We start from the raw sequence: 20210 nt of genomic DNA on the forward strand, positions 1-20210 counted from the left end.
GGTACAAAAGCCTGAGAGTTTGCAGTTCTTGTAAAAATAAATGACCTGACAGTTGCTTTCAAAGCTGTGGGTTGTTTGCAAGAGAAATCTCAGCTTTTTTTGTGAGTCATTCTGTTGAAAATAGCAGTTAACGAGTAGAAGAAGATCCATACAGGCTGAGTTGGACTGAAGTTCGACACCTCTGTCCAATTGTTTGAGATAAGCCATATTGAACTTAATAGGACATATTTTAGATAGGTATATATAAGGTTGACTTTCAAACGCTGAACTAATGGATGAATGTATTTGCTTGATTACATCCCAACATTTGCCTGCCAGGTTCCAACAATAATGGAAACAAAAATAATTGAAACTTAGGTAAGATTATTCAATAAAATTTGAAATCAGCATTACATTTTTGAGAACAAAATATTATATAGCAATAAAAGCTTGAAGACCCATCATACTCTTTATTGAGTGATGAATCAGAGAAAAATAGGAATCAACCTTTATCTGTCTTATGTGCTCTACAGTTGAGGTGCCACTACCATAGCTGACGGTGGGAACCTCATTCTTTTGGCGACTAGTCCTACCGTCACCCCATATTTAATGTATAAAAATAGTTATAAACACTATAAATTAATCCAAACTTGGAAGGCTTGTCTAAAACCAGGGTTACCATGTTGTTTACATTCAAATAGACACCATCTTGAATTTCTTATCTGGATTCTCTAACTTACCACAAACTTCAAATATAACCTTCAAGTGAAGATGATTCAGGTTGGAAGTCACTTTTGAGTTTAAATAACATATGTCTGAGACACCAGTTAAAAAGTGGTCTGTGGAGGAGTGAGGTAAAACCAGTACATGTGTGCATTCACCAACTTGTGACATAGTGTGAATATGATCTACCTAATGCATAAAATCAAACATTGTAGAGAAGAGAAAACAAGCTGGGAATTTATTTAACAACTTTATGAACACAAGCCACATTTTCATGGTTATTGATATACTCTAGCACAGGGAATTAAAGAGGAACAATGGGTAGCTATTTCCAATGTATTTTATAGAATAAATAGTAGTTAAATTTGGATGACTTCAATAATCTAGTGTGTGGTATAAAATAGCTGTTTTATGATTGAAAGAGTGCTGTTTTGAATCCAGCTATACCAGTGATGGCGAACCTTTTAGAGACCGAGTGCCCAAAAATGAGCCCTGCCCCCTGCCCACCCCTGCTTCGCCCCTGCCCACAGCCCATCCCTTCTCCGCCCCCACCCTGGCCGCCCACAGGGCCACCCACTACCTCCAGGGCCCGCCGCAGATTGCCCAGGCAGCCCAGCAGCGCCATGGCAGCCACGCACTCCACCCATGGCCTGCAGCATCATCTGTGCGATGGGGTGCGAGTGCAGTGTCTTGTCCCAGCTGTCTGGCTGCCATGTCCTTGGCTGTGCTGCTTGGGATTCTCCGGGGGAGGGGCCACGTGGGGAGGCGGGGCTGGGGTGACGGTGTGCGTGCCCACAGAGAGGGCTCTGAGTGCCGCCTCTGGCACATGTGCCATAGGTTCGCCACCACTGAGCTATATCTTCATCAGTCATGTTCCACAGAAACAAGTAGAAAGTGTTCCATTAGAACTGATGCACTGATACTAAGAAAACACAGTACATTAGAATATGACTCTTCATATCCCATTCAAAATGTACATTAGAAAACAGAATGTAAGCAATACTGAAGAAGCTATGATAGAAGTGAGAAAATTAATGGCATATCAGCCTTTCTATAGCAATATTTATCAATAGGTGACTAAGCTAGTGTGTTTTGTCTTGTAGACTCCAAATGGATTACTGTTGACCCCAAGTCCACTGCTTTCTAGCATTCACTTTTGGAGCAGCCTCAGTCCTATTGCTCCATTGAGTCCTGCCAGACTGCAGGGACCAAATACCTTGTTCCAGGTAAGTTGGTGCATGTTGTCTCAGATTAATCTTTGCCATTAGGAACAAAAACAGATATAGGAAATATGTAACATTTACACCCTTTGCTCAAGAAACAAGAGCTTCAGGTTAGGGTGAGACATACTATAAACTGTGATTATGCTTGGATAAATGTACGCAGTTTCTCTGAAGCCAGGAGAGAAGGACATCAGTGCTCCGGTAAAAATGGTTCTGGTCCCAAAAATGTTCATTATATTGCTAGTAAATGAATTAGGAGCTAATCTGCGGATAGTATAGTGTACACATCAGAGTACTTTCCTGATAAAACATCAGCTGCAATATTTCATTGTAAATGAGATAAAAAAATTGTTGGCAAGTCTATCTATTGAGTACATATATAATGAGATCTATGAAAAAGACCACAAAGAATTTTGATGATTGCTCAGAAGGTTAGTATGCGTTATCTGAAAATGAAATCTTTATTCAATAGGCATTGAACATTGTATTAGAAAAACTACTATCAGTCTCAAGGATATGACAGCTAGATGGGCGAAGGCCTGCTCTTTTAATCTCTATCAAAAAGGAGAAAAGTATCAGTGTAAAACTGTATCAGCATATGAATTTGCCCTCTTGGGTGTACTTGACTGACAAGAGGAAAACAGAAAACATAGCAGTGACTAACAGCTGCCATTAGTGGTTCCTAAAAGTGATCAAGGGACTCTGGATCTGTTATAGCAAACAAATGTCCCTGGCTATTGTATGGTTGCAAAAAAGGCCAAGGTCACAGCTGTGTCAATATGATATGTGAATGAATTCATAGCGATTTAACTGAACTAAAATAAAATGTGGTTTACTCTGGTAGGTGAATGTACTCACCAGAGTGCAAAGATCATAAACTTGCCCAGTCAATTACATTGTCTGAATAGGGATAAGACACTTAATGGAGAATAGTGCCATCTGCAGGGGTGATCAAAAGGGTCAAGATGGTGCTTGCAAGAGCAAGTTCATTCCCTTGCATGCATACAATGTTGAGAAGCACTTTAATTGCACTTCCATGACTGCCATCTTGATTTTTTTTGACTGCCCCCTGCAGATAAGACTGATGGAAAGATAGGGCAGAAGTGACGGAGAAAGAGCAGTGACAATGTCTCAGCTTGTGGCAGCTGTGGTTCTCTAACACAGTTGCCTATTTGTTCAAGGCTTCTTTTATCACGTGATACCAGTACGCAGGAATTAATAGTTATTCTGGAGACCTGTTGTCTGAATTAACTATTATGGCAATCAAGGCTCTAAGAAATTCATTGGATTCAATAAAAAACAACTTAGTTGGTCATGAACTTGATTTCTTATAACAATTGAGAAGAAGCTTTTTTGGACTGAGATACCAAAGCTTTAGCAGAAGTAGCTTGTTTCTTTTACGGTGTTTTGTCTCTGAACAGAGAGCTGGAGAGAAACAAAGGGAAAATCAGAGCTCTCCTTTTAAATCAGTATTTTCAAAAATGAAATATGATTACAGGAGAGTTTTAAGCCTCCCCGCCCATCTTCATATAAAGCTTGAAGAATTTAAATAATAGTATAAACTGCCACCCTGGTGAAGGAGGAAAAGGAGATCCAAGTTTCCACCACCCTTAGAACTTGCTTTGCTCACTCTACATGCTTGGCTTTTCAAAAGTAGCCAAGAAGCTATCAAGGGAAGTGACAAATGGTATCACTTCCCCTGTCATCTGCTCCCTCAACTTTATCCCTGAAGCTCTTCTCAAAAATGTATAGTGTTGTTTCAAAAAACAAAGACATGTTATTTTGTCACAGACACTACCTGCTGAATCCATTTCTTTTGAGCTGATGTACAGGTAAAACTACTTTCGTTTCCCAGCATAGTAAGTAGAGGTGATTCTGCTGCAGCCAACTGACGTCAGTGGCTCAGGTTAATTGGCAGAGCCTCTGCAGATTGTAATTATAACTCATTCTGGATCTAAAAGTTTGTTGTGTCATTAGGATAATGAGAGACTTGTTCAGAGCTGCAGTTTACCAAGCAACAAAGGTGGAAATAATAGCAAGAAAATACAGTTGAAATTCATCAACATCTTAAACTCAGTTCTCCATTTGAATTCATGCACTTAATTGTTTCCTTAGTATTTACCTTATAACTGCAGTAAATGACTTGAGAGAAACCCTGTAGAATCCTTCATATCTGGGAGGGCACAAAAGGAAAAGGAGCTCTTTTAAGGAGCCAACTCTCTGACATAGCATGTCAAATACAAAGCTTGGATGTGTCAAGGGATAGAGAAATTGTAGCAATTTACAAAATTGTCAGTTGGCTCAGCAAGTAAGCTCCAACTTACTGGGCAAATCTCTACAATGAATCAGAGTCCTTTATTTTGTTTGTAAAAGGAATTTGGGAGTGTCTTTTAAATGAGTTGCTAGAGATGCACTCCTTCAGCCATATTCCCTGGATTTCCAGAAGTGAAATTTCTGCCAATGGAACACTGTAGTATATAATCTGTGGGTTATACGTGTGGATGAATTAAAATTGTGTCTGACCATTTATTTTTAGACTCTGTAGCTCACTCCTTGCTTTTAAAATAGGGCAGAAAATCAGAACAGCAAGAGCCACTGGAGAGGCCAAAAATATTCTAAAGATGATATTTGTTACAGAAAAGGGATGTGATAAGTATTCAACAGTGTCCCCAGTTTTATTGGATAAGAAATGGGTGTATTAGTGATCTAGTTAGGCTGCAGTTATGATGCAACCTCTGCTTCTTCTGTAATACAAACTTCATGCTTAGATATTGAGGAACTGAAATAGAAAAGCATTTACATCTTGAGTAAAGTGATAATTCAGAATAGCTGTATTTAATCTGTTTTCCCCTATGTAAAAATTGCAGCTGTTCACTGTATGTTCTACACTGTCTGTTCTATTGCTGCAATGATTTTTTAATAATAGAACTAGTGCACTAACTCTATGGCAATCTGACAAATGTTCTCTGTATTGCTTTTTAAATATTTTTAAATATTTTTTCTATCTGTATAAAGTATTTATTACATTTACATTTTACCATAATATAATGGCAAAATGAGCAATTTATATAACAGGAATAAATTGGATGTATATATTTTAAAAGTTATAGGAGCACGTTCTGTAAAAAAAAACAATTTCCTTGTTCATGTTACTGTAGTCTTTCTGTACAATACAGAAAAAAAGTCAAAGCTGTGAAATTATGGCTTGTGCTGCTTTATACTGCAAACAAGTATGAAACTGAATGTTACACCTTGTAAAGTGTAGCAAATGAGCACCTGAAGACACAAGAATGTTAACTAATACCCAGGAATTTACAAGTTAGGCCTTAATTTACGCCACCTTCAATCTGGGAGCATCTGGGAGACTCTAATTCTCAGCTGCTCACAGCTTGTGGGTGTTGTGCAGCATAGAAGCCAAAATCAATCTGTTTGTCAGTTCCAAGATTTCAAATAGTATTTTGGGCTGGGAACTTTGAACCCTGCCAAGAGAACAGCCACAGGGACTTTGCATTAAACTATCATGCCTTGGTTTATCAGAATAAGGGCATTAAAAAGGGATACAAAATACAGAGTTATCTTAATAATAAAGAATATTTATAGCTCAGGATTGATATGAGGGGTCTTTGGCTCTCTCTGAGTTTGCTTGTTTTCTTGCAAACATTTCATTACCCAAACATCATCACATCATCAGTGCTAGTCATCCTAAGAGTTATGTTAGCTATTATGTGATCTTTTGCATCCTTTTTGAAGATGTGTTCCAAAGCCAAATTCAAGTTACATTTTAGAGTTACTGTTTGTTCAGAAACATGCTGACTTTAGTTCACATGATCGATCTGGACAGAGTTGTTCTTCCACTGGAAGAAAATGCCCATGACTTGGTGGGAGTGTGTGGGTTGTCCTATGGTTCTTGCTAGAGCAAGTGAAGGCTACAACTTTTGCTTAGTTCTGGTTGATGTGCCTTAGTTATTGTCCTTACTGGACCAAGAAGCTGTTGTAGACAACAGTTCTGTAAAGTGCTATATGTGGGGGTGCTTTTGAAATTGACTCAAAGCAACAGGGAAAGAATGCAATGATTTAGCTGCTGGTAGGCAAGTACAACTTAATATTTATTCTTAAACTGCTCCGTTGGTTGCATAAAAGCTTCTAAGCCCAGTTTAAACTGTTGGTCATGATCTGGAAAGCCTTACATCATGGGTGTCAAACTCGATCGCGTCACCTGACGTATTGTGACATTTTTTGCCTTTGCGGAGCCGGGGTGGGCGTGGTCTGTGTGTTACACATCAGGCTGGCAGGCTGCCAGTTTGACATCCCTGCCTTACATGGTATAGCACTGGGTATTTGAGGTAGTCTTTTTCAAAATGATTTTTTCTAACCTTTGAGGTCATTGAGAAAGATATTAAAGTTCCATCCCTTTGAGTTGAGGGGGACAAGCTTTTGTCTATAATAGACTTAAATCACTGGAATACCTTGCTGCCTCCAATTTTGTTCTTGGTCCTTTTCTTGATGGCCTTCTGGAAATCTATGAAAAACATCTTATTTGGGCTTTTAATGAGCAGTGACCTGAGCATCTACTGTATTTTTGAAGTATATTTGGTTGTCTGTTTGTATACTCTGAACCAGAGGTCCCCAACCTTTTGGGCATCAGGGACCAGTTACATGGAGAGGTTCTTCCACGGACTGGAGGGGTGTGGTTTTGTGTGCTGCCTGCATCCCGCAGATGGGGCTTTGCTTGTTTGTGTGGACTGGTTGCTGGCATGCCACAGCCTTGTACTGGTCCACGGACTGGGGATTGGGGACCCCTGCTCTAAACTGTTCTAAATCATGGGCCTAGGGTGATATACAAGCAATTTAAATTAAATTAAATTGATTAAATTTTAATAAATTAAAAAATATTAATCCTTATGGGGATTATTTGATTTTATTAGGCATTCATTATTGTTTTGAAAATTAGAATGTCTTGCAGAACATACAGACATTTTTGCATTGTAATTCTTTTCACTTTTATTATTTCTGATTTTTTTAATCATATTTTGAATGCTAAAATAAAACAATGTGCACACTATTCATCAGCTTTATTGAGGTGGTCTTATTCTTACAGATTCATGTGCTTCTTTCCCAACCCAATTTGTTACATACAAACTTGTGGTTTTGGGATTTATTTTAACTTTGTTTACAAAAAAACATTTGTCAAACCTCAGATTGCTACTGATTCATTTTAGAATAAAATGAAAAAGTATTAGCTTACTCAAAAATCACAAGGAAATGTAACTTATTTTATTCTCCCAGTAAGAATCTATGGGTTGTCACAAATATTATATGCTTTTTTCTGAACCATCTTATATTCATTCATCCAATCCAAAATGAGTGATGTTTAACTGATCTGATGCATTTTTAAAAAAGATTATTTTACTTGTACCTGCCACAATGAGCGGTCTCCATGTATCATTAAAAACAATGTTTGACAGCTTACACATAGGTATAATGTGAGTATCAGTGACATTTTCCTTTGCTCTTTTTACAGTTTCCAACTCTGCTAAATGGTCACATCCCAATGCAAATTCCCAGCTTGGATGGGGCCTCTTCTCCAGTTCTCCTTTCTCCAAATGCTCATAAATCCTGATGTCTCAGCAAACTGGGGACTCACTAATAAACTGGATTTGACACAGCCATTCTGATGGGTTTCATTTTTCTGGTAACGCCAGGAGGACATGATGAAACTCTTTTACTATGGTTTGCACTTTCCATTACACAGATGACCTACTTGTATGGTGTTTATTTAGCATTTTTATACAGCGAGGGGGTTTTTTTGTATAAGAAATCTTTTGTGCATTAAAACAACTTATAATTTTTATATTCTGCTCTCCAAGTGTTGAACACTGTTAATGAAGTTATCTTTCTTAATACATTTCTAAACAATATGTAAAGGATGTGAAATGTTTTACTTCTGTACTTACGCGTATTATGCATCATGCTTGTATAAACTATAACCGGCTGTGCCTTCTTTTGCATAATGTTATATAAATGATTTATATATTTTCCAATATTAAGATAAACGTTGGAAAGAACCAAGTATTGAACACTTTTCTCCCCATCCTAGTATTTCAGTATTCCCCTTATGGTCAGCCATGTGGTGCAGTATATTCATGTAATTTTGAATTAAGCGCTTTCCAAATATATAAAGAATATTTTTGTTTACTTCCTGAACTGAGAGGCCATAATATTTTGGCCAGTGTGTTAAGAATATAACACTATTTAGACATTAGTGCTTGAATTCTTCTGAAATAGGAACATGGTCTTAAAATACTTGCAATGTATTTTAGGGGCATTTTTTAAATTGGAAGAAATAACCTTATTCAGTGCCACTATCTTTGTGTATAAAGCTGATTGTTAAAAGAGATGTCAATCTAAAATTTATTTTTGTGAACAGGTAAAATTCTCACATGCTTCTTATCAGGGATGGAGAAAAATTGTCTCCAGTGGTGCATGGACCAAGGCTTTAAGACTTCAACAGATTTGATTTTTCAAAAAATATTTTAGAATGCTTACAAAAATGAAAGTCTAAAAAAGATGACAGGTGCCTCTCCATAACTGGGAAATAAATGCCATAATACCCAGTATAGGTTTTCAGTGATTTTTCTCTCCTCCCCCACAAACCCCTTTGTACTAACCTGATACTGAATATTGTAATTAAAAACTATCCAGATTCTTCATCTCTTCAATAGGCTAGAATTCTGAAAACAGAAAAGAGTTTGCCACTTCCTAGAGTATCATGACTGGTTCCCTGATGATTAAATAAAAACCAAGTAAAACTGAATAAATATGGGTTGCAGTAGAGAAATAGAGTATTGTCTCTTAGCTGAAATTGGAAAAATACCTGATACATGCATATTTTATGAAGACATTAATAATATTCAAACAACACACATTCAGATTAAAGAATTCAAATTTATGTCATATTTTCAAAATCAAAATATTCTCCCTCTGTGCTCCAGCTTTGGCAAAAATGACAAGTCCTACTAGATTATGAAACTCAACTTCGTGTGCATTTTGAAGTTAAAAATATGAAGTAAAAATTAATACATTATAACTAATTTTCACTTCACATTGTTTCCTAAGATTTACTTTCCTTCAAGAGAACAAGTTTCTGCTATTTGAAGAACCCACTGATTTCCCAGACTTTTTACATGATTAGTATTCCGTTACATTTTCTATCATATGCTCCCTATCTCCTTCTTGGCAAGAATGCATTAGAAAGTGTCAATTTACTACATATTATGTATATAAAACATTTTCATTGCCAAAAATGTTCTATCTCATGCACAGAATCCTGTTAGATGTTTCAGGAAATATTTGGAACCCAGTCCTTTTATGCTAATACAAAATACTGATCCAAGAGTATCCTACACTGCTAACATCCTTTCTTAAACTTCTGAAATATACCTTCACTTCAAATACAGTTACACTACATGAAAGAGGGTTCAGAGGTAGCTCTCAACTTACAACCATTCATTTAGTGACCGTTCAAAATTATAGTGGCACTGAAAAAAGTGACCTATGACTGTTTTTGTGGCATCCCCATGGTCATGTGATCAAAATTTGGGCACTTGGCAACTGACATGTATTTATAACAGTTACTCTGTCCTGGGCTGCTGTGATCACCATTTGTAACCTTTTAAGCTGGCTTCCGACAAGCGAAATCAATAATAGGCAGAAGCCAGATTTGTTTAATGACCGCATGATTCATTTAACAACTGTAGTGATTTGCTTAACAACTCTGGCAAAAAGGTCATAAAATAAGGTACAACTCATCTAACAACTCTCACTTAGCAATGGAAATGTTGGGCTCAATTGTGGTCGTAAGTTGAGTACAACCTGTATACAGCTATTATAATTTGGAAGCGAATGTAACAATCTTACGTTTTGAAATTTAAGCTTAATGAAGTAACTTCAAAAATTTTAAGAGTGAAACAGCATATACACCTTTTCTGATTATGCAACAAAAGCTGATCTTAAAGCTCATCTATTTTGGCAGGAAAATAATAATAAAAATAGATTGGCATGCTAGAAGCCTTTGGAATCATTCAATTTTCATGCTAAAAAAGATGGAAAAGCATAAGAACAGAACAATATTTTGTGCCATTTTAAACAAATTATCAAGTTATTGATTTATGCACATTAAAATCATGTAAAGAAAACTGTTCTAAACTTTGCCTAAAATGGGTTAAGAATGGTTTTGGGGAGATAAATAACATGTAACATTAACAGTGCAGGAATTATTCTTTGATTTATGGTTTTTTCACATTAAAAGTAGGTTTGTGTTCTTCCCATTTGAAGCACATGCAGAACACTATTACTTGGCTACTTCGAATAATAACATGCAGAAGTGAGATGAAATTTAAGCTGAAGAACAGTTTATATCAGAAGCTTTCAGGTGGTGTAATAATTGGGACCCTGAGATTTTCTGCCAACCATCAGGAAGCTGTGAGATTGTGAGGTCAATAACATACTGTAACCTTTATACAGTAAAAGCCAGAAAATGTACATCCATAATAAGCTACATATTCACAGCCATATTTCTTTAATTCATTTCCTTAAAATACAAATTAAAGAATAGTAGATTGATGTTAATAGATGCTTGATGTCTTTCTAAATGCTGTATCTAACCCCTTTTCTCTGTCTCAATCTCATGTGCCTTAATTAGTCCATAATGAACTGGTTGGAATTTTACTACAAAATGAAATCTTAGTAAGCCTTTCCTAATAGTACCACCAGATAAGCCAGACCATTGCTTCTATAATTCTTTGCTAGCATACTACATATAGGCATTATAAGGCCCCGGTTGAGAAAGATTGGTTTAATTGTTTAGTTGAATATTTAGCAAGCCACTTAACAGCAATGCTCTCTCTATATGTTTTTGCATACTTATAATGTGAGATGCTGAAGTTACTACAATAGAACGATAAACATCATGGCTGAAATGCACTTCTGCATTTTAATAGATAGCTTCTGGAGCAAACACATACAATGTGAATTACCTGTTGAGTCTTTAAAGTTACAAATGTGTTTATGTGTTTGCTGTGTAAAAAATAAAGTATACCAAGCAATCAAATTTACTGGATAATGGTGTGAAATTCTAACTGCTTCAGTCAAGAAGAAATTATTCAGATACACAGGAACAGACACTGTTAGGCATTAATGTGGTTGTTGTTTAACATAGTTATTTCCATTCCATGAAAGCTGGAACTCTCCTTTTTTCTTGATAATAATGAAACTTATTCTCAAACATAAAAATTAATTATAAAGAAAAGGGATGATCCTCCTTTTGTTGCCCAATCCATAAGATTTGCTCCTGCAAGACACACCCAAATATATTTATTTGTCCACAACAGTTTCCAAGCAAAACTTTTAAATGACACCACTGTTAACATGTACTGTACATCTTCTCTACCAAGTGAGATACTTCAGAAGATACTCATATTTGCATGCAATCCTTTTGAAGTACAATTGACTAAAGGTACCAACAAAATATCCACTAAGCCAGATTTTGCCCCAGATAAGTAAGTTCAACTCTCAATTGGTGTTGCATTACTGGTTAGGAATACTGGGATTTGTAATCCAGCATGTCTAGAGGATGCTAGGAAGAGAAAATACTGCATTAAACATTCCTGCTTTCCAACATAAATATCATTTAAGCCTGAAAAATTCTTTATTTTAATTCACACTTTACATATGTAAACTTTGGAATATCTTAAAGATATTTATTTAAACCTCCCTCACAGAGCTGTTGTGAGGATATTTAACACTTGGGGGGGGGGGAGAGATTGTATATATTTCAAGTAGCATTACTTAGAACAAAATTGAATCCAGCTGGTGAGACACTCATATTTATAATTAGAAATTTTCAACAAATTCTTAAAAATAAATGAAACATTTGATAATGTGTATAACATTTCAATTCTTTTTCTATTGGCTATGAAGACTTCTGTTTTTAGTTCATCTGTTCTATTTGTTAGCATTTAACATTTAATCCCTATGTGTTGGAAATTATAGTAAACAAAATCACTAAATTCTGAGGGCTGGATTCAAAGATTCCTCTCGCTGGAGGAATGTGGAAGAAATTGTTGCCAATGTTTCCGCTTTCAGACAGAGAAAGAGAGAGAAAGAGAGAGAGGGGGGGGGATGCTGTAGAAAATGAAGGGATTTTTTTTAAATAGTTAGGGTTAGGGTTAAGTGGTGAGGAGCTGTAAGGAGAATAAGGAAATGGAATCTTCATTCCTCCTTTGTGCAGAGGGAACATATGGGGTTCCATTCAAAAATGGACGTGTATATCAGAACTGCAAATAGATCAAATCTCTTAAACTGTAATGATGCTTTGTTGAAATATATTAGGAGAAATAGCCCCAATTCTGCTGAATAAAAGGCAATTTCTGAGTTACTTCAAGAGTTTAAAAATCCTCTTTCCTCCCTCCATTCCTGCTATGCCCAATTCAACAGATGTCTTATTGGTTTGTCAAGCAGAAATTTTCTAGCTGAATCTGGAAAGTTGAATTTAAACATTGTTTCCAAACCAGGACAACAATAGTGTATTCCAACCATACATAGAAAACACAGTCTGTATATGTCCTCTGATTACTTTAGTAAAACTAAACTACATATACCAACTAGTTTTTGTCTGGATTTCACTGGATCAGCTGTTCAGTTTAAAAACACATAATACAGGGTGGCAAAGTTTCAAGCTTCAAGGAAAGTCATGTTTTAAAAATAGGATTTATTGTTGTTCCTGAAAAGTGACAGAAAAGCTTTCTTCAATTCAATGATTTTGGCAAGCTTCAGGAAGGTGAGGGATTCAGGACTTCCGGAAGGCGGGAGAAATGCAAAAAAGTTTCTTAAAGCTGCATGGTGGGATACTATAGAATATCTGAACACTACTGAAGATTTCCATATAATATTTATACTTTAAAAGTACAACATTAATACAGGTCCATCTGTTAGAAATAAACAGCAGTTGGTTAGCTCTACTGGGCTTCGTTAAGTGTAAAACCAGTTTACAAATGCTAAAAAGCAGCAGTGGTCCAATAGTCACCATTTCACATAAACGTGTCTTCTTTTCCAGAAAAGAGTTCCCAAATTAATTTTACTATTATAATAATAAAACATTAATAAAACATTCCAAAACATGCCACAATTACTATTCACAAATAAAGTTAAAGAAACATACAAAATCTTTCACTTAATACTGTTAAATAACAATAATCAATTACAAGATTTCCTGAACAGAAATGGTAGGACCCCTGAATGTTTTACAGTGAACATCAGGAAAAAAAATTAAGTTATCTATGAATATTTTCATGATATATCAGCCAAAGATTTACATAACCATTTCAAAATATACTAATAAAGATTTACAGCCTCTGGAAGATGCACTAAACAAAGAGGTTCCAAAAGGTGTACACAAATGCTGAAAAATACTGTTCCTATCACCAGGAGGTACTTATGATACTCACTGAGATACATAAGCTTAGTAGTACTGTAATATGATGTCTTAATTTCAATAAACAGATAACATCTAAAACCTTTAAAACCCTCTAAGTTCTCATACTCCATGAAGCCTGTATAATAAACTAATAGATTATTTATTGTGGACTTGCATTCTTTTGTGGCTTTCCAATGAAGCTGTGGTCATAAAACAGCCACCGAAGCAAGTGGCAATTAGAGAATTGAGCTGGGATGCATTGCACCCAGAGTTTGCTTTGAATCACTGGAACGTTTAGGGAAATACCACGTATCAAAAATATTCTAACAAATAAGTGTCCATTAGAAAAAGTTAGATAATAGTTAAGTGTCACATACAGATGGTTTATCATTTCTGATATAAGCCAAAATAAGAGATCTGGAATCTGACAGTTTTTCATTTGTTTGAATTGATATCTGTACTACTAAGTGCTTTAAAAAGGTATTTGGTAATATTCTAAGTATTTTATATCTAATGTTAAATAAGAAATGTACAGGCCAAGAACTAGAGAGCATTAAAGTAAATAGTAACTACAGTCAAGAAAGCTGTGTTTACATTCCAGGAAACATTGCAGTTAAAGAAAAAACAAGATATAAAACTGCAGCAATAGTTCATGAAGAGAAACAAGGCATTCACATAGCATATACAGTAAACCCATTGCAACTCTTTCAGGCATTCAGTTGTTTCTTAACTATACAGACAGTAGTTATTTAGCAGCAATGATTACACAATAAATAATGCACTGTGTTTCTCAGTCCTGCACAAAAATTGCAGCTATTGTTACATTAACAGTTGTAACCTACTGGCTCTAATGGTGGAAGAGACCTTAAAATTGACTGTACAAAAATTTGTCACATTGTGACAACAAATATATATATATATATATTTACATATATATATATATTTTAAAAAAAAATAACCAGTAGGTCCGAAATAAAAAGACTGCACTGTGAGGAGGACAGTGTAGACAAACAGGTGGCAAGTCCATCAAGGGAAGAACTGCCTTTAGATTAGATTCGTTGATGGAGGTAAAACTAGCGTTGGGCTTGAAACAGCAATGCCCACCTCAGAAAAGCATGCTTTGCCTTCTGTTCTTCCCATGTCCTAGAATATAAAACATGTATTTTACTAAGAGATTAAGGGTTCTGACGTTTCTCTTATACATACTGATACATAAAAACAATTTTAGAAATGAACTGAGCATTATATTCAAAGCAATCATCTCATGGAGAGAATGAGTTTGGTCTAGTGCAGGGGTAGGCAACCTTGGCTCTTTTATGACTCGTGGACTTCAACTCCCAGAATTCCTGAGTCAGCATAGCTGACTCAGGAATTCTGGGAGTTGAAGTCCACGAGTCATAAAAGAGCCAAAGTTGCCTACCCCTGGTCTAGTGGTTAAGGCATCAGGCTAGAAACTGGGAGACCATGAATTCTAGTCCTGCCTTAGCCATTAAAGTCTGCTGGGTGACTTTGGGTCAGTCATTCTCTTTCTTAGCCCAATTCATCTCACAGGGGATATTGTGGGGCAAACGGGAGAAATGTGCATTAGATATGTCCACCACTTGAGTTATTTGTAAAAATAATAAAGCAGGATACAAATAAACAAATCTATGCTTAGTCACATGGTGTGCTAAGTTACAGTATAGTTTGATTCTGGCTTAGCATGATGTTTCAATTCAGCCACTTGGTTTGGAAATTTACCATATATGGCTTAATAGTATTTGTGAATCACTGTAGCTTAACTAACAACCTGCATCTTAAACAAATCAAAGCTTAGTCTGAGGAATGGCTACAGCCATTCACAGAATGCACCTGAATACAACAGCAAATGATGCAACAGTGCCAAGCTACTTAAGAGTGCTTTTTTCCATGATTCACAAGATCATAAAGAAAAAATCCAGATCTGCAAACCTCTTTAACGAAAATCTTGTTTGAGGAATCCACAGAATTTTAACTATTTAATAGGTATTACTTGTTCTACTTCATGCAATTCTGAAAAAGAAATGTAAATATTACTTTACATACCTGTCTCTGGATAAGTGGAATTTCGAAAGCCTGGATCTTTTTGGAGTTGAATTTCTTTCAAAGTGAATATTGATACACCTGAAAAAATACATGTAGTAAATTTTCCCCCCCAAATAAGTGTCTCGCTTTCAAAAATATATTTGGAATCAGAAGAAAACTTTATCAAACAATATTTATAGAATACCCCAATCTGAACAATCCTGAAGGATTTACAGGAACTGCAGCAAAGAAAAAGAAAATAGTATTTTTCTTTTCTGTCATCATCCCTGCCTCCAAACTCAGCTGGACAAAAGCAGGAAGAACTGACAGCCCATCTAAATTTGACTTGAACCTGATAGTGGGTATCAATAAAGGTCTTTCAGATGAAAGATACAAGGTTAATAACAGTTAGTTTAAGCACAACATAACTCAAGTGGATACTTGATTCAATGTAATGTTTAGAAAGATTCTTAATTTTCTGAGCAAGTAGGGTAAATCTCCTCAAAGCCAGATGCCCAGCTCATATCAAAGGCACAATAAACTTACTTTCTGGTAAAGTATGTATTCTAGTTCCAAGACTTCTGAAATATGCATGTTTCATAGCCTCTTCTGCTGAAATTCTTTTCTTTGATTCATACTGGCAAACAAAAGAATAGAGATTATTTTAAAACACAGTTGATGCAGAATAGGTTTTATTTACTTCAAATCCCAAGGTTTGGTTTTTAGTACCTATAGCTATAGAAGATATGTCAAACACAAGGCCCGTGGGCTGAATCCGGCCCACCATGTGGTTCTGTCTGGCCCGGGGACCTGCTCTGGAAACAGCAAAGGACTGGCCTATGGCATCTCAGCCTGGCCCAGGCTGACCGGACACTGATCTACAACCATCAAAGCCAGAATTAACTCAGCCTTAGATCCACCGGGCAGCCCTGGAACCAGCGATGGGTGCCCCGCAAGAGGCGTTGAGCAGGCGGAGTCCAGCGTCCCTACTGGCTGTCTTGCCCTGCAGGCTGACTTCACCCAGGATGCCGGCATTGGCTGTCTCCTGTGCGCTCACCCAGGGGGTGGAGCAGAGGCGGCAGCACAGCTCCTCTCTGGTTCCAGGGCTGCCCCATGGATCTAAGGCTGAGCGCATTCTGGCTTTGATGGATGCAACCAGGTTGTAGATCAGCGCCACCCCCCTCCCACTAGCACCTCCATGGCCTGCTCGCTGACCTAGCCTCGCAGCCACGAGGCTTCCATTTCACCGGGACCGGCCCTGCCCATGTGGGATAGCGATGGCCGGCAGCAGCATGGACACCGACAGCACTGGCAATCTCTCCCCCTCCCATCACCTCTTCCTGAGCACGGAGGAAGGAAAGAGATGAGAAGGAGAAGGGAGGGAAGGAAAAAAGGGAAGGAGGGAGGGAGGGAGGGAAGAAAGAAAGAAAAAGGAAGGAAGGAAGGAAGGAAGGAAGGAAGGAAGGAAGGAAGGAAGGAAGGAAGGAAGGAAGGGAGAGGAAACTTGGTTGGAGATGCCCCAGTTCATGCAGTTCTGCTTCAATCCTGGATCCATTGAGACTTGGGCTCAAAGGAGAAAGCAATTTTGGGTTCTCTTTTGTCACAGACAGGACTTTATTGGCAATCCAAGTTAACATTAGTATTCTTGAATTGTGAACTCTTAGGAAAGTATCCCCTCCCTGTGTGTTGCAAACAGCCATTTTCAGTGGGGAAAACAGGACAAAGCAGAGTGGGAGGAAATATTTTCCTTTGCTATATTTCCAGTCTCAATTAGACCATGGCGGGGTCCCTTCAGAAGAGCACTTTTAAGAATTATGTATTAATAGAAAAGCAACTAACTTACCTCTGTTCCTAAAAGCTAAAGCTATTGCACTTAAAAAACAGAGGAGCTCTGATAAACTATCACAGCCACCATTTTGACAGTTTTGCTGTACTGTTGTCTGTGGACGCCCCCACTAAAAGCAAGCATGGGATAAACTCAGCCTGGTTTGTTCTTAATCTTTTAAGTGGTCACAGACTACTAGCAAAAGTGGCATTTGATCACAAGGCAACGAGGCATTGAGAAATGTTTCCCCTTTTGCATTTGAGCATCCAAGAAGGGACAGGAAAGGAGAAAGGGAAAGAGGAAAGACAAACAAAAAGAAGGAAAGAGGGGAAGGAAGAAGAAGGAGAATGAAGAGGGAAGGAAAAAGAAGAAAAGGGAGGAAGGAAGGGAGGAAGGAAGGAAGATTATAATGAGAGGGAGGATGTGTCTGAGGGAAGTCCTGCCTTAGCACTTGGCCACAAGCAGCCCTGCTGCCCTTTCGCCATCCCCTTGTCCCCTCCTCCTGACCTCTCCTGGTGGTCTCCCATCCTATCGCTGAGGATGAAAATAAGTGTTTAAAGAGGTAAAAGCTCAAGTGGGTTAGGAAGCTTGTGGACACTAAGGAAAGTGGCAGTGGGTGCTTCTTGGGAACATCAAAAATGAACAAAACTGAAACAGATGAATTAATAGATTGACTCCATGGCCCAAGCCCTATTGTTTTAGATTTTTGGTTTAGTATATCTTATTCAAAAACCCATTATTTAAAACCTTTAGCTTAGCACACTGTGTGAGTGCAGCCCAAATTAGTTAGGTTCCACATATAAACTAAGACAAAAACTGTAGTATATTTTCTTGCCTTTATTTCTATATGTGCGTGCATGTGCAAAATTATTTTTGCTGTTGTCTTTCAAAATCTTTTAAGGAATTCATTATTTATGTACTTTTTCAAGATTTTACTACTGTACATGAAATTATCAACTGAAAGAAGAGATTCTTGACTGAAGGAAGAGATTTTTACAATAAACAAAAAAGAAGCTGCAAGAGCAATATCTAAATAATGCTCTATTTTGAATCATAGTTTTCTATTCTTATAATCTGTCAAATAAAGAACTTGAAAAGTACTCATTGAAAGTAAATGTGTAAAGAATACAAAAAACAACTTACTTGAAGAAATTTTACTATCAGTTCAATCCCGTCTGAATCCAGCCTAGAAATAAACCATATATTCACTGTTTATTCACATTTTCCAGATTGGATTACTTCTGCATAAGAGATATCTCCAATTTCAAAATATCTTGAATGTAATTATGGATTCTACTTAATACTAATAAGGTGATATGCCTACTGTTATTACTAAATGCATTGTGCTATGCTATTATTTCACTGTATTTTAGTATAAAAAATAAAAAAGCAATACTTTTAAATAAAGTGAAGTATCATGGAACTAGCATTGAAAATATGTAAGAATGTATTAGACATGCTTACCACCAAAGAAAAATAATATATTTTGAAAATGAAAGATTTTTTAATCACTAAATGAATGTAAGTCCACATGAACTAGAAAATAATGACCTAACCTAATATAATTCAAATAGTGTAAAGGAAAATGTGTAGCAAACAGATGCCTAAACAAAATTAATCACTGGAATATGGGTTTTCAAATAAATCACAGATTAACATTACTCGCTGAGAGTCACTGGTTTGAAATTTCTTTCTTTACTATACAACGGCTGTCTTTAGCCTTCATTTGATCCTTAAACTGAGTATCACACAAGGGGACTTCCACTTATGCACTAGCAACATCTTTAGCTTTTCTCTTTTGTTATTGCCAAATCTTTTCTGGATGATCTCCCAATCCTCTTGAACAGAACTGAAGACTATTTCAGGGAAAGCAATACAATATGTTGGAGTGTCTCATTATTTAAAAGTGGACTGCCATAACACATTTTTTATAAAACAAAACAAATTATTACAACATGCTATCCAATAAATCTATGTATAGTTATAGTTAAAATTTAGAACTTCAACAATGTAAGATTCCAGGAATCAATTTTATAGTTGATGCCCTATTTATAAAAACTATTAATTTGGATCATTAGCAGCTATTATACAAATTCAATTATTTTACTATTCTTTATGTAAAGAATTAATCCCTCAACAAAAAGAGTTCCTAGTGAGGGTTTTTTTTCCCAACAGAGTACTTATGATACATGTGCAATTTGAACTTTAAATACCTTGGAGCGTGGTTGATCAAAGGTTGTGGCTTGTATTTGGGAAAGTTGTAATTCCTAAACTCATCACTGGAAGTAATGCCTGGCCATGTTTCTTGTGATGGAGTTCCTGAATTGAAAGATTAAACAAATCAACACAAGGAGTACTAATCCCATGCAGACATTAAAAGAAATAAAATAAAATTTTAAACAACAGCTTCCAAAATAGACAGTTGATTTTAACAAAAGTACAAACTTGTAATATCAAAATCATATCCCCCCTTTATAAACATATAAACACTGCAATTACAGTGTAAGACTAAAGTTTTCAGAAATTCTCTTAATAAGAGCAAAATAAACCCACAGCTGTAAGCTAAACATATTTACCCAGAAGTCTGAAAATTAAGTGCAATTCATCTTCAACCGTTGACCCAGGAAAGAGAGGTCTTCCTGATGCCATTTCAAAAAATATGCATCCAACTCCCCTTTAAGAGAGGAAAAGCTCAAATAAGTATTACAAAGGAGATGAAATTATTTAAATATATAATTTTAATGATAGGTAAGATGGCCTACTTAACCTAATTGTGTTAAGGTAACATGGTCATATAACTGCCAATTAATTAGTATCCCAATAGTAAATTATTGCTTTTTCCTTGGTTATGAAAAATGATGAACAAGATTTGCATTCATTTGAAATACATTTGACCAGTCTCACTATTGAGATTTTACATATGAAGTTGTTTAAAACTCAGGGA

The 20210-nt window shown here is 36.5% G+C and overlaps 2 protein-coding genes across 4 annotated transcripts in view; one reads left to right on the top strand and one right to left on the bottom strand.

Moving 5' to 3' along the window:
- Positions 1-8320, top strand: part of ELK3 (ETS transcription factor ELK3) — a 45060-nt gene extending 36740 nt beyond the window's left edge. For all 3 annotated transcript variants that reach the window (XM_015812635.1, XM_015812637.1, XM_015812636.1), the window contains 2 exons: positions 1806-1928; positions 7447-8320. In XM_015812635.1, the coding sequence (XP_015668121.1) occupies positions 1806-1928; positions 7447-7545 (222 nt within the window). In that variant the 3' untranslated portion in view covers positions 7546-8320. The remainder of the gene's footprint in view (positions 1-1805; positions 1929-7446) is intronic.
- Positions 8321-12148: 3828 nt separating this feature from the next.
- The window catches only part of CDK17 (cyclin dependent kinase 17), a 42650-nt gene continuing 34588 nt past the window's right edge, over positions 12149-20210 (bottom strand). The window contains exons 11-16 of the mRNA XM_015812638.1: positions 19843-19940; positions 19480-19585; positions 18410-18452; positions 15988-16078; positions 15463-15540; positions 12149-14541 (exon numbers count right to left, since the gene is read on the bottom strand). Of these exons, the coding sequence (XP_015668124.1) occupies positions 14504-14541; positions 15463-15540; positions 15988-16078; positions 18410-18452; positions 19480-19585; positions 19843-19940 (454 nt within the window). The 3' untranslated portion in view covers positions 12149-14503. The remainder of the gene's footprint in view (positions 14542-15462; positions 15541-15987; positions 16079-18409; positions 18453-19479; positions 19586-19842; positions 19941-20210) is intronic.

This window comes from Protobothrops mucrosquamatus, unplaced genomic scaffold, assembly GCF_001527695.2.
Source record: "Protobothrops mucrosquamatus isolate PMUCROS unplaced genomic scaffold, P.Mucros_1.0 scaffold102, whole genome shotgun sequence".
Taxonomy (NCBI): Eukaryota; Metazoa; Chordata; class Lepidosauria; order Squamata; family Viperidae; genus Protobothrops; species Protobothrops mucrosquamatus.